Here is a 14905-nt window from a genome sequence, read left to right on the forward strand (position 1 = left end):
CATTTGCTTGGATACAGCATTCTGTGAACATCCTCTAGCAATGCTGTTGTGTTGCTTACCCCAATGGTCAAGTCAGTGGTTTTCCCTGTGATTGTGTAGGTCACAGTTTAACATTCATGTATGATTATCATTTGTTGTTGATGTTTTGTCCCATTCTGATTTGGGGTTTTCATTAACTTTAACCAACATTTACATTTTAGGCTTATGCTGCTGAAATAAAATAACTGCCATGAGACTTTCTTAGTTATTCCGATGGACCGGTACAGTAATCAAACTCTCTCCTATGAAGCGTTGCTGCTCATTACTCTCTAAACACCTTGGCTGTTGGTACAGTGATACTTTCACAAAGAAAAGTTGTAGATAAGTTAATCTGCTGTGGACTTCCTGTTTCTAGATACCCCACATATTTCCATAAGAGAAGGTAAAAGGATTTCAACATTTAACACTTTTTTTTTTTTTACAATTATCTATAGTTCTTTTTAACATTTGGACCACTCGGTAGATCAGGTAGATTGTTTCGCTTCCCATCAAGGAAGCTTTTTCAATTCAAGGTGGATCTACATGTGAATGTAAGCTCTAATAAGGCCTCATCAGCAGGTCTATAAAACATGGAACTCCACATTACTCCAGACATTTTGAATTGAGAAGGCTTCCTGGAAGGGAAGCAAAACATTTTCAGCTTCAGAATAGAAGTCCAGTTGTTTTATTTTTTTTATCATGACATTTATCATGACCTGGATGACTGAGAATCTTCACCAACATAGATCAGACCTTCTGTATATTCCCTATTCTGCTGTGTCTGTGTTTTACAGAAACATCCAAGTTTCATCTCCAAGGCACAATCTCCTTAGATTCACGTGTAGCTCAGGTTATTAAATCACTGCTCCACAGATTAAACTGCTGGGTAACGTGAAAGCCAGCTTGGAAAGTTAATGCAGCAGTGGCAGCCGGTCACATCATATCACATATTGGCATCATAAACCCCGGGCTGCACGAGGCGAACAGTTATGATTAGTGTTTACTTTGGTTGTACTGCCTCTACTGACAAAAATAAGTTGTGATGTTTAACTGTTTTGAAAAACAAAAAACAAAAAAAACTATAATGTATCATAAATGTTTATAACTGACCACAAACAACCAGGTTCGGTACAGTAGTTATACAGAAAAATAAAATCTGTCCCCTTTGTGAACGTTTCTTTTTCACAGGCTTCATCGGCAACATTTCCGTACACAGACAGTACTTTCCTGATGCGGAGGATGAGACCGGTGCAGCCAAGGCTTTGATGCGTCTTCAGGATACATATCAACTAGATTCAGAAGCGTTCTCCAAAGGAAAATTGCCAGGTAACCAAAGAGTCAGAAATGGTTGTGTGAAAGTGTTTATGTGCAAATATAAACTAACTAACTTAAAGTTACTGTTGCTTTAGGGTTGAGCTGGAGTTACATTTTAAAGTAATTCCGGAGTTTAGAGTAGAACCAAACTTAGTAATAACCAACATTTAGGAAACAAATTGTTTGCACTACACACAGAGACATGCAACGTGCATTGAGCACCGAAAAGTCCCTGCTGCAGTCTCTAACAGGTTTTCTTTTAGGATCGCCGTGTTCAGCTCCATTCATCGTCCCATTAAAATGGAATAACTTCCCGTTACATGTTAAAGAAAGGCCTCCCCACAGCATGATGCTGCCACCACCTTGTTTTCTACCACAGATGCTGTTTTGCATGCAGGCCAAAGGTTTTAACTTTGGTTCAGGCAAGGGCCTATTGCACATGTTTGCTGTGTTCTGTAAATGATGGCAAACTGAAAATGAGACCTCTTGTGGTTTTCTTCTATAAAGGCCAGATGTGTCAACTGCAGCTGTCCTGTCGGCAGATTCTCCCTCCTGAACTGTGGATCTAGGTCTGCAGTACCTTCCTTTTTTTCATTTTCAGGTTATGGATTGTGTTTTTTGGGATGTTCGAAGATTGTGATCATGCTTTTTACCCAGTCCTGCTTTAGATTTCTCCATAACTTTCTCCCTGACCTGTCTGCTGTGTTTCTTGGTCTTCATCTTGCTGTTTGTTCACCAATGTTCTCACACAAAACACTTGAGAACTTCACAGCAGAGCTGAGAATAAATCACACAAAGTGGACTCTACTAATTATGAAACATATTACAGGTTTTATTTATTTATTTATATTTTATTTTAATTATATATTACAGGACTTATTTATAAAAAGTTCACAATTATGCACTATTTTGTGTTGGTAAATCCCAATAAAATACATTTAAAGTTGTGGTTGTGAAGAATATCTGGTACAAACCTACTAAAGCAAAATATGTTTTTTACTTTCATTTCTATTTTATTAACACAAATAGAACCACTTAAGAGAAACTATGAGGGTGGAGTTGTCTAGTTTATGTAGGAAATCAGGGAAGGAGAACATGGACTACATAAAAACAGGTTTGGGTTTATTTACCCAGACCTGCTTTTGTCTTCTTTCAAGGAATGTTTCAGAAACCTCATTTGAAAAAGTCACTAAGTTTAGAAAATACAGAGAAATTAACAACTCATAGTTTTGGAATGAACTTTGTTTGCTTGGATTAATCAAAGTAATGTTATGACTACCATCTTTTTTCAAGGGGAACATTTTTTTTTATTTTTTACCCAGCTTAATAAAACTTAGAAATCTTTATAGTAAGTTAAATATTGTCCAACTTTTACATTATTGTTATGATAAATGTTGTGTAATGAAGATAGTTTTAAATGTTATTTATTGAATTCCCGCCCAGGTGTTCACTCCGACGCTGTCCTGACCGTGGATGATTGCTTCGACATGGCAAAGACGGCCTACAACGACGCAGACTACTACCACGCCGTTCTGTGGTTTCAGCAGGCTCTCAAGCAGCTGGACGACGGAGAGGAAGCCGTGGTCACCAAAGCAGCAATCCTGGACTACCTCAGCTACTCTGTTTACCAACTGGGTGACATACCTCGGGCCATTGAGCTTACACGCCGGCTGGTGGCCATCGGTGGGTCGTAAGAACAACGAACACATTTTTTTTATCTCTAGAAATCTAAAAGAGAAGTGGAAGTCTGTGTATGTTACCAATAATAAACACAGGCACTGCCCAGCCAGCCCATAGAACCATAATCAGATACTGTGACATAAAGATAGGTTGTTTTCCCTCATAAATCACAAAGCACTCTGTGACCTGAGTGGGGCTTTTGCTCTGGGCTCACCAGTGCAGCAGGGTGTTGCCCACTCTTTGTGGAAGTTAGTGGTTTCAAGTAGTTATTTCTGCACCACAGGCTCTGCGGACTGCTGCACTTTGTTCACTTAGAGCTGTGGCGTTATGGAGGAATTAAAATGCCAAATATCAAGACTTAATGCTTCTTGCAAAAATATTTTCTCCTCCTGCTTGCCCCCTTCTCCAGTCTAAACAGCAAATGTATTTTTTAGCGGAAGCTTTGTGGTTTAAATGTGAATTCTACTTTTATGAGAAGTCTTTTTCTTCTTGTTATATTGAGTTCCTATTAAATTTTACTTTCATCTGTTAGATTTTTTTTTTTTTTTTTTTTTTTTTTTTTTTAACTTGCAAACACAGGAATAACCTTTTGGGAATTGTCAGGGTGTGCAGCAAAATCACTGGTATCTTCTTAAATTACCTCACCGTCTTGTATAAGGAGAGCTCGGTGAAAAAGGCCAAACTGAACCAGAGAGATCCTGCTCCCCCGCTGCATTAGAGCTGGGCGATATGGCCTAAAATCAATATTGCGATATATTGAACAGTTCACTTCGATAATAATCTACGGACGATAACACTTACCGATTGCCAGGTGCAGCCTGTGCCCAAAACACTGCTCTTGTGTCTGTTTTTTGAGTTCAGCTATAACGATGTTTGTCAGTAGTAATAGTGACAAGCTCCTCTTTCTTGATGTCCCACGCAGACATCATCGCACTTAAACCTTGTCCAATCGTTTCCACGGTATCGGCTGGTAAATATGCCGTCTCAAGCATTCGTTATTTAGATAATGTACAGCCAGACTAATGAACAGGTCCATCATGCGACCGAAGCAGAGATCAGATGTGGCTGCAACGTATTTAACAGCTGCTACTCTTCCTCCTCGAGCAGCTCTACCGCCACCGCCGCTAAAACATCTGGAATTTCCTCCATTTTCTCAACCTCACCATCTCCCACTTCATGTCATGTGACGACAGACTGTACAGGTAGCTCAGCGTCTTAAAGGCACACGAGTATGGCCTGCCTTTACACAGCCAATACAAGACAACAACTTTTCTTTTAATTTTTTTAAAACACAGAAAACATAGGCAAAATGACGTTGGCTATTGTCGTAAATCTTCGGTTTATCGCCTATGCTGCATACTAAATTGAAGCTGATTCCATCCAGACGCCGATGTTTGGTGCCAAATATTTCTTATTTTTACTGGATTTATGTATTTTTAATATATAAATATATTTATAGTTTGAGTTAAACAACCAAAACAGAAGAAAAAAAATAAGCAAATACAACAACAAAAAGTAAACAAGCACAACAATCACAAAAATCAAAAAGACAAAACAGTGTCAGCTTACTGGAAAACTGATAAGAGGATAAAAGATGTACTTGTCAAACCGAAGAGCATAATAGAGCACGAGTCAGAGTCAAAGGGAACAACAGACAATTCTGGAGACATTGTATCAAGCAGTTCACCGTAAAAAAACAGAATATCAATAAAAGATGAAAGCAAAAAATGATAATGCCAGTAATAATAATAATGATGAGTAAGAAGAGAGAGAAAAAAAAGAGTACAGGTCCAGATGAGTACCACACTCATTATAACCCATTATTTTGAATGTATCTATTAAAAGGACCCCACACATCAAGGAACTTATGAGGGCTGTCTTGGATTTATGTATTTTTAATATCTAATATCTAACAAGCAGGGGGGGCATCATACTGGTGACATACGTACATGTACTACTCAAAATGTACAGAATTCTTTCAGCATTTGTCATCTTAAGGAAATTAAATTAGTTATTTTTAGCATTATTCCAGTCAACAAACTACACAAAAGAATAAACACAAAACACTACCTGCATGGACATATGTTATTGGAGTTTCCAGTAAAAATAACGGCATAACTGCACATGTTAAATGCATATTTGGTACTTTTTAAGTCTTTTTGTCACATTCTTTATATCACCTATCATCTTCCCATTGCTTATATGGAATGTAGAAGTCTTTTCTACTGTTACTGCTACGGACCCAGGCACAGTAACATTTCTAAATGACGTGACTTTCAATTGTTAATTGTCATGTCTAAAGCTAAAACAATAAATAAAGCCCAGAACAATTAGTACAGCAGGTTCTGACCCTGGGGGGAGTTAATCAGCTCCATTTCGAAGTGAACACCACCAGGATAAGGTTGGTAAAACTGTGTTACCATCTGGACATATTTGTCAGCACTGTGGAGAAACATTACATTAAACATTTTTGTTGTTTTTAAAAATATAACCAATTTTAAAGACAGCCTACGATACCAGAAATATATAAACTGCTGGAGTTTCAACAAAGCCTCGATCAACATTCTCTAGTTAAACTGGTTTAGCTGGAAGTGGCTCCTAAAATTAAATTCTCCTCGGGGCGTCGTAGGACCTTGGGCCAGCCTTGGTCTACCCAGAACGGTTGTGGTCAGCATTTGAGGAGGTTTTATGCAACGTTTGACATCCTCTGCTTTCTTAAATAAAGATTGTGATCAGCCCACAGTCCCAGCATACTTATTAAGAGGTGAAATTAGAGTGCCAGCTTTCTTAAAACTCAACCCCTTTGAGAAGAGTTGTTTGGTCATTGTAAAACATTTTGATTTAAATGTACCACCTTGCTTCTGTGACTATGGTACTATTTTTCAATATAAGACATAGAATTACATATTACTGTCTCCCAGACAGTAATATGACTTCAAACACAATACTTTTTGATACTGAATGGCTGTATTCCACAGTATTACCACAAGAGGGCGTACTCGATCTTTGTAGTGACTTTGATCTGTAAGCAACACAGGAAAACACAAAAGAAGGGCAAATCTTAATTAAAATTAAGTGTTCATTAGTGAAATAGAAAGTTGATTAAAACGACTGAAATTAGAGTTAGTTGTTCCCATGTTGATAAGATATTCAGAATTTTCTGCATGGTTATGTTTGTTTCATGAAGATCTGAGGAGTTTCATGAAACTTTTTACAAATTTCAAAATTTCATGCAGTTTTTATAATTTGTACTTTTTTTTTTTAGATGTACATCGATTTTATTGAACAGTGAACAAAAACGTGTACATAGTTTTTAAATGTTCTTTGCCTGTAAAAAGACAGATACTGCTCAACTGCACCATAAAGCGCTTGACAAAATGAACTGACTCATTAAAGATATAAGAAAATCACACCTTTGCCCTTTTTCCCCTACTAAAGCTTTTACATTATATAGTGTCAGATTTATGGCTTTGCTCCGTGTTGGCGAACAAACATTACAGTTTTGTCTGACATTAGTCAGATTTGCAGATTTTCCAATTGTGTTTCCAGATGCTAATAATTAATTCTTTTTACACTGACAGACCCCAACCATGAGAGGGCAGGAGGAAACCTCCGTTACTTTGAGCGACTGCTGTACAGACAGCTTAATGAGATCAACCAGGCCTCCGAGCCTGCATCTGAGGAACCTATTCAGCTGGGGACCTACACCCGACCCAAGGACCATCTGCCAGAGAGGGAGGCCTATGAGGCTTTGTGCAGAGGAGAGGGGCTCCAAATGGTGAGACATTAGGCTTACTGATAAGATTCCAACTTTACCGTGCAAACTTCATGCAGCGTGACCTTTCGATACATCTGTGTCCTTTATCAAAGGAAGTAATTGTGGACAACCTGAAACAGGTCTCAAAAAGTAACTGAACGCAAAGTCTTGTCACAAGCCTATTGGCCAAATAAAATAAGAGTGGGACCCTTTTTCTATACAGTGAACTCATGGTTGAGCTCTTACTTGATTTTTGTGTATCCATTTCAGTTTATGTACATTTATTTGCTTTGATGCTGTGCTCACTCTGAAGATGCACGTGTTGTCAAAATGTTCGTCTCTGCAAAGTTTGCACAATAAAGTTACACATTTTTCAGTGAGCTCCACTCTTGGGTCATGTTGATTATGTTAATGTTAACCTTTGGAAAGATTTGTGAAAACTTTGCTTTACACTTTGTTGGTGAACCATTTTAGGGGACTCATTTCTTAGAATTAACTGTGGGTTGGTGTATTTAGTTTATATATATATATATATATATATATATATATATATATATATATATATATATATATATATATATATATATATATATATATATATATATATATATATATAACTGTACACCCACAATTCTAGCAGATTCTGAAATATAACAGTCATATAGTCCTCAGCATTTACGTTATTAGTCATTTCTTAAGATTTGTTTTCTGATGCTTTTATTTTTCCCCCAGACCGAAGCAAGGCGAAGCCGTTTGTTTTGTCGCTACCATGATGGTAACAGGAACCCTCGTCTGGTCCTGAAGCCAATGAAGGAAGAGGATGAGTGGGACAGCCCCCACATTGTACGCTACTTAGAAATGCTGTCGGATGAAGAAATTGAGAAGATTAAAGAGCTGGCGAAACCCAGGGTGAGATGAAGAATACATCAACTAAAAGAACAGATCAGGGGGGTGTTTCTATAGATGTAAGGTGGTTTGCTAGTTTTACGTTTTTTTTAGTTGTTTGGAAAATCGGTTTACAAATGTTAGTAAGGTGTATTTAAATTAAACTATAAATCTGATCTATGGAAGTATTGATTTAAAATCTCTTTAGCCTTTTTTTGTTGAGCTTTAGAATGCAAATTAAGTAAATAAAAGTAAATCCGACAGTTTGGTCAACATTTTTGGTATCTTGACAAAGAAATGTACACAATTTACAGATTCTACCTAGTGCAGATCGATACAACAGCTTTCTGCTGTTCTTCCGGATGTGTTCACAGACGTTGGATAAAAAGAAAGCATGTTTGGCTTCAAACAGTGCATTCCAGTCGGAGTCAGATGAACAATTGTGCAGTTTCCTGTAATTTTCTATAGTTATGCACATTATAGACATCATTCACATACATGAATCTTTACCTTTAAACATACAACCTAAAGCAGATGTGGTAACAACAGACATTATAGATAAATTCCTTTATTATAATGTCTATTATGTCTTTTTTTCCCCTAAGCTTGCCAGAGCTACGGTCCGTGATCCCAAAACAGGAGTTCTGACCACAGCCAACTACAGAGTATCAAAAAGGTCAGTAATAAAGACAAGTCCATGGGTTCCTTTATCCAGCCTTTAGTCCTTAACATCTGTTTATAATTTTTTATTCATTGCTCTTGTCTATGGCTAATCTTGCCTGCAAGCTGAATTCTCACGGTATTTGTATGTTCACAAACACGAGAATCCATTTTGTACCTCTCCTGCTTCAACCATTTGTGACCAAACCAAAAACAGTTCAGGACAATCACGTTGCAGTATTATGGTTTAAGGTGGGACATACCCCTGTGACGAAATCAATAGCTGCCGTACCAAAATAAACATGGCAGCGTAGGATGACTCACGTAGCTGCTGCCATCACATCTGTTTAGTCAGAATCCACAATTTCGTCTTTGAAAGAACAACAGCAAGAAGTGCCTTGACCAGCTGACCTTGTTGTGGTTTCTCATGATACCTGCTGCTTACATTTGATAGTGATTGGCTAAAACCAACCTTTGGTAGGAGGGCACTAGGTGTCGCTTGACCCAATCAGCTCGGAAAGTTATGCTAAAGGTCCCTCCTTTCCCCGAACAGATTCGATATAGAAGCAGTCCCAGATTCAGGGTTTCCCCCACCGCATTATAAGCCTGGCATGCCGCCTATTTCCTTTTCAGCAAAGGTTACAGTCTGTGTAAAGGTTCAGTGTCTAGCAAAGCCAGCAAGCAGGCAATTGCAGCAGCCCTGAGTGAAGGCTCGAGTCTGCTTTTATCTCCATTTCTGTCATTGTCTTCAGCTGCTGGGTGGGTGGTGCTGTCCACGTATCCTTGATCCAATCTGGGTAATACAGGTAAAAATTTTCAGAAGTGCACCAGTAGAGGACCTGCAACTGGAAATGCAGGAACAGGAGGAAACGTCCCAGAGGGGAACGCAGTACTTTAAAACAACCACAAGATGGCAGTAGAGAGTGACAAAGAGTAGAGGCACTACGGCCCTGGGGCTCTAACATTGCTGCTTAAACCAAAGAGCCTCAACATATAACTGCTCAGAAAAAAACTGTTTTTTAGAGAGGTACGTTAAAGGAATTGCTGACTAAAATATTGGTAAAGAAAGTGAATATTAGATCGAACAGATCTGAGACAAGAGAGGCAGAGTCTACAAAGACTGTAGGTCATTAACATTCTTAAGCGTATAAGGGCAAAATGAAAAGAATAAACATCCCAGCTGTTTTAACAAAGACATGCACAATAAATGAGTAGATGTTTTACTGGGCTTTCAGCAATTAGCTACCAACTTAATGAAGGATTGAGGTTAATCTAAAAACGATCAACTTCTGGGGTTATTTATGTGTCAACTATTCAGTGAGGTTTGCCAGGTCTACTTGGCTGGCATCTGACAGTCCGGTTCTGCTGTGCAGAGGGTTGGATTCTTCTCCAGAACTAGGGATGCACCATCACAGCAAGCTCCTCACATGGCCATGCACCTTCAGCTGGCTTAGGTTTATGCAGGGTGAAAAAGTGTGCGTCTGGTCCACCAGCGGGATTCTGGTCTTTAAGCTGCGCTTCAGTGGGTAGAAAACTCTGACTTTATATTCTGCTGAAACAGAAAAAGTAACATTAAAGCGTTTCTGTCATGATTTGTCTCGATGAACCTGAAAACAACCACACACAGAGCTCGTTTTGAGAGTTTTAATGAAAGATGATGGATTTGTGGAAGATGAGAACCAGAGTCTTTTACTGGGATGAAGTAGGAGGAAGGTGAAGGCAGGAGCAGGCTGACGGGAGAAAGCTGGAGGACCGTGGGTGAGCCTTGGTGCATGCTCAGTTATTTATTTTAGACAATCACCCTGTGGTCCCACGAGTGTTATTAAAGGCGTCCAGGAGTCCAAGAAGGGGCGCTGCTGATAAACCAAAAATTTTACAAGGCCAGACAAATTTCTGTTATTTCAGCTTGATGAACTATATTACCCTGAAAGACGCTTCACAGACCCTTTATGTTTTCACACAATCAATCTTTCATGAAAAATAATTTCCTGAGCAGAGGTATATATCTGGAGCCACAAGGAAGAAACAGAATGTGGTTGCGTGTTGTCTCTCTAACCTCAGAACCTTGTAAAATTCACCACTGTTTAGCAATGGGAACTTGACAGCAGGCATCCTAATAAGAGTTTTGGATTTGTATATCCTGCTTTGTGCAGTTTCTCCTTCTGACTACAGCTTTACTACGGCTTGTTTTCATCAAACCATATATTAAGTTTGTTCATTTCGTCAGGTACCTCCTTTAACAGTTGTCCCACATCTTCTCCAGAACAGAAAATGTTTCTGCTGTCGGCAAATAGTACAGTTTTCATCACTTCAGATATTTTGCATAGATTTACATGTATCATGCACAGTATAGGTCCCAGAACATTCAGAACAAACATCTCCCAACTTTCCATACTGCTGTCTGCCTCTCAGATAACTTTAAACCCAGTCTAGTACAACTCCCCTTGACCCATGTCATTCCAGTTTATCTGTTAATAACTTATTATTAATTGTACCAATGTGTTTTGAAGGTCCATTTAATAATTATTCAGATTTGTATTTATTTACTGATTTATTTACTTGAATTGTGGCAGCAGAGAGACATGTTTGTAGTTGGTGAAGAGATGTTTGTTGCAGTTTTTGTAAAATGGTATTAGTCTGGCTACAGTAGTATTATTTTGGATGACTGTGCATTTACTGTGTGGGTATATATTTTCTGTTTCTTTCTTCAGTGCTTGGTTGGAAGGAGAGGAGGACCCTGTGATTGAAAGAGTCAATCAGAGAATACAAGACATTACTGGCCTTACAGTAGAAACTGCAGAGTTACTCCAGGTAATTATCCTTTTTGTCTACATATATATATATATATATATATAAAATCTCTTTTTCAAACTCAAAATTTCTTGCACAGATTCAATATTCATCTCCATGTGGATGTAGCCTAAAGTTTAACATGTTGAGAATTTTTAGCTCTTAAATTGTGACAAAGCAATAAATTGTACAACTTTTCTGTAGCTAAGATTTTGAATATTGAATATGCTTGTAGGTGTGCATATTTGGAAATGTAAAATTTTGAGATACCTTTGTGTTCGCATTGGTCAGGGAATAACAATTATGATGTCTGGTTTGAGGAATCCCTTTTAATCTCTTATCTTAATCTCCTGTGTTTTCAATGACTTGTAAGGTTGCAAACTATGGAGTTGGAGGACAGTATGAGCCACATTTTGACTTCTCAAGGGTAAGTTTATTTTTTATTTTTGCTGGTGATATTTTGGTGGTTGTTGGAATCTGAACATTTCACTGGGCTCCTAATGTTACATCACAGATTCAGCCTGACTTTTCTCTTTATATGATCTCCGCTTTTTATCTCATTTCAACAAGTCACGACCACAAACTTTGATAGCCCAACAAAAAGTAGTGCATACTTATGAAATGGAAAGAAAAGGATGCTTGGATTTAAAACTTTTTCACAAATACAAATCAGAAAATATAATTGTGCGGCTGTACTCGGCCCCCTTTCCTCTCATTTTCTGAAATAAGATCCAGTACAACCAGCCGTCTTCAAAACTCACCTAATTAGTAACAGAGTCCACATGTAAGGAATCCGTTTATACGGAGCACCAAAACATGGTACTCCGTATAAACTCATAGGCTGGATATTAATGAGAGAAGCTAAGAGACCCATTTTAACTGAAAGAGCGCTGAAGATCCACAGCTGATGTAGGTGAATCTATTGTCAGAGCTAGTTGAGCAATTCAAAAATGGTAGAAAGCTAAACTGCTTTTTACCCCAACTGTGACAAACGGTGGTGGCAGCACCTTGCTCTGTGGATGGTTATTTTCCTTTGCAGTGACAGGGAAGCGGTTCAAAATTTACAGGAAGATGGGTGGAGCTAAATACAGGACAGTCCTGGAAGCAAACCTGCTTGAGGCTGCAAAAGTCTGGAGTTTGTGGGGGACCTTTAGTTTCCAACAAGACTCAGCAATAAACAAGTAGCCAGAGCAATGATGGTATGGTGTAGATCAAAGATGGTTCAGTCAAAGTCCAGACTTAAATTATACTGAGATTCTGTGAAGATTTGAAAATTGTTGGTCACAAACGCTTTTCATTTCATCTGACAGAGCTAGAGCTACTTTGTAAAGAAGAATAGGCAAAATGTTTAATGCATATCCACACCGTCCACCTCTCATTGTTATTTTTGTAAAAGAAAAATCTTGAAAATTATGTGTCCTATTTCCATGTCACAATTATGCACTATTATGGCAGCAGAAACACATTCAAGGATAATTAATACTTTTGCATAGCACTGTAAGTTGTTGATGGTTATTAGTTTATGGATGTTGTTTAAAGGCATACTAAGCAGTCCTTGGTAAACATAAACCTACAAGATGTCCAGCCTCTGCTTCTGAAAGACTTCCATTTGCTAGAAGATCTCTAAGAGATTTAACAGGGCCTAGTCACATACTATAGCTTTACAAATGTATCTGGTTGCATACAAAGATTTTATGATTAAGTGATCACAGCCTGTTGGCTTATCATATTGTATTTCTGTTTTACACTTTGTTTTTGCTCTGGTAGTAAACAAAGCGCTTTTGTTTATTTCTCATTACAAAAGTACGTGACTGGAGCTACAATACTGCAGGGTTTCCACCACCGTCTTATAAGCCTGGCAGGCCGTTATGCCTTTACTCAACCCCCCCTTCTGGCTAAGCATTGTTTGTTTATTTGAAATAAACAATGTTTAAGAGGCACATAGAAGGTTCAGTAAAGTTCCCGTTGGGGAGAAAACCTCCATAAGCTAACGCACTAGCGGTTATTAGCTTGATGCACTCTAGGATACCCGGCAGCTACCCTCCTTCAACCTGCGTCACGTAACGCTCCTCCCGTTTATACTAAAATACCCCACCCTCGCTTCCGCATGCACCATCGTTAACCCACCAAAACAACTGCCACCAGGATTACCCAATTTTCCGTGCTGCTGGCAGATTGTACAACAATGTTTGTCTGCCACAAAAATTATTTTCAGGCTCGAAAAGGACTAAAGCTTGCTACATTCTCCACGAGAACCGATAATTGTTTTTTTCTTGCAGTCCAGTGGCAAGAACATGAAGAAAAACTATATATTTTCCTGTGTATTCATACTTCATGAGAAGCTAAGCTGCAGAAGTCTGCCCCACTATAACACGTCACTGAAGATCGGATAGGCAGGGGACAAAGCCAATCACAGGGTTGGCGGAGAGCTGAAAGTAGAGGAGCAGACAGAAATAATAGCTCACATTATGCTCTGTCGCTATTTGGAAGACATCGAACACTGCCCTGCTTGGATAACTTATAGAGAAAACGCTGCAAGTGAGCAGAAGTAGCAGGTTCGACCTCTTAAACCACCAGAGTTTAATTGCCCGACTAAAATGTCTAGTTTGGCAGATGCGTGAGACATTTCTGCTTTTCCAACCAAAACACGTCCATCTAAATCCTGTCCACTCACAGTATAGTAGTAGGACACCCTGCAAGAAAAACGTTCTGCCCAGTCCTTGTGTCAAGAACAAGCAATGAGACCCTGCAAGACAAGACTAATAGAACAACATGACGTCAGTCGCCACAGGAGTGAGAACAAATGTCTCGATTCTCGTGGAGTAAAAAGCAGCCTTTAGTAAACACTGCAGGACGAACACTTCACATATATTGTTTTATTTGAAGATAAAGATCTTTTTTTTTTTTATGTCCATAGTATGTGACTAGGCCCCTTTTAAGATTTAAGAGTGCTTCAGTTAGTCATGGATCAATATGTATACAATATTACAGGTTAATTTTGGTGCCACTTTAGGTTAATTTTTTTAAGTCCATACTTGTGATTTACTGAGTCACTTGGAAAAAGTGTGCTCATGTTTCTTCTATTTTTATGATCTTAACACCTATGCACTATATACCCATTTACTCAATTGTTTGCCAATAATTGTACTGAAACGTTGATATAATCAATAAAAAGCAGAGGCTGATATCTGCAGCAGACAAATCCAGACACGTGTGATGACGATTACAATTTCATTGTCAGTATTTTTTTTCTTTATTTTAGAAAATAATCTGCATAGTATGCCTTTTATGAAGAAACTGTATGATGACAACTAAAAATGAATACATTCATAAGTTCATTGTGTGTTTAAAAGCAAATTAGCAGAAGCTATTTTATACATTTTAAAAATACTATTTTTATTTTTATTTGAGAGTAGTGTGTGCCCTAGAAGGCAGGCTCTTTCAGCAGAGTCTTTCGGATAATGAGTTAAATGTATAAACATCTGTTGCAGCGTCCCTTTGACAGCAATCTCAAGGTCGATGGAAATAGACTTGCTACGTTCCTAAATTATGTAAGTAATGAGGTGTGCTGTTTTTATCTTGAATTTTTTCTCTTAAATCTGTATCTTTATAGAAAGACGAGGGTGACGCTTTCAAAAGGTTAGGCACTGGAAATCGCTTGGCGACATTTTTAAACTACGTAAGTACGAGCATTCAGTCGCCGCCGCTGATTATTGACCAGTTGTGGAAGCCACTTGACATGTTCTTTCTACTTACGGTTTGAAACCAAAAAAGTGGCGATAGCGGCTATCCATCTGTGTT

At 38.4% G+C, this 14905-nt stretch overlaps 1 protein-coding gene across 3 annotated transcripts in view; it reads left to right on the forward strand.

The window, feature by feature from the left end:
• p4ha2 (procollagen-proline, 2-oxoglutarate 4-dioxygenase (proline 4-hydroxylase), alpha polypeptide 2) overlaps window positions 1-14905 on the forward strand; it is a 49513-nt gene that overhangs the window by 25633 nt on the left and 8975 nt on the right. For 2 of the 3 annotated variants that reach the window (XM_036142865.1, XM_036142864.1), the window contains exons 5-12: window positions 1207-1344; window positions 2776-3015; window positions 6594-6790; window positions 7502-7678; window positions 8260-8330; window positions 11026-11125; window positions 11478-11531; window positions 14718-14783. In XM_036142865.1, coding sequence (XP_035998758.1) covers window positions 1207-1344; window positions 2776-3015; window positions 6594-6790; window positions 7502-7678; window positions 8260-8330; window positions 11026-11125; window positions 11478-11531; window positions 14718-14783 — 1043 coding nt within the window. Of the gene's footprint in view, window positions 1-1206; window positions 1345-2775; window positions 3016-6593; window positions 6791-7501; window positions 7679-8259; window positions 8331-11025; window positions 11126-11477; window positions 11532-14595; window positions 14656-14717; window positions 14784-14905 lie in introns of all 3 variants that reach the window. The other variant, XM_036142866.1, reaches the window with a different exon arrangement.

This window comes from Fundulus heteroclitus, chromosome 11 (genome assembly GCF_011125445.2).
Source record: "Fundulus heteroclitus isolate FHET01 chromosome 11, MU-UCD_Fhet_4.1, whole genome shotgun sequence".
NCBI lineage: Eukaryota > Metazoa > Chordata > Actinopteri > Cyprinodontiformes > Fundulidae > Fundulus > Fundulus heteroclitus.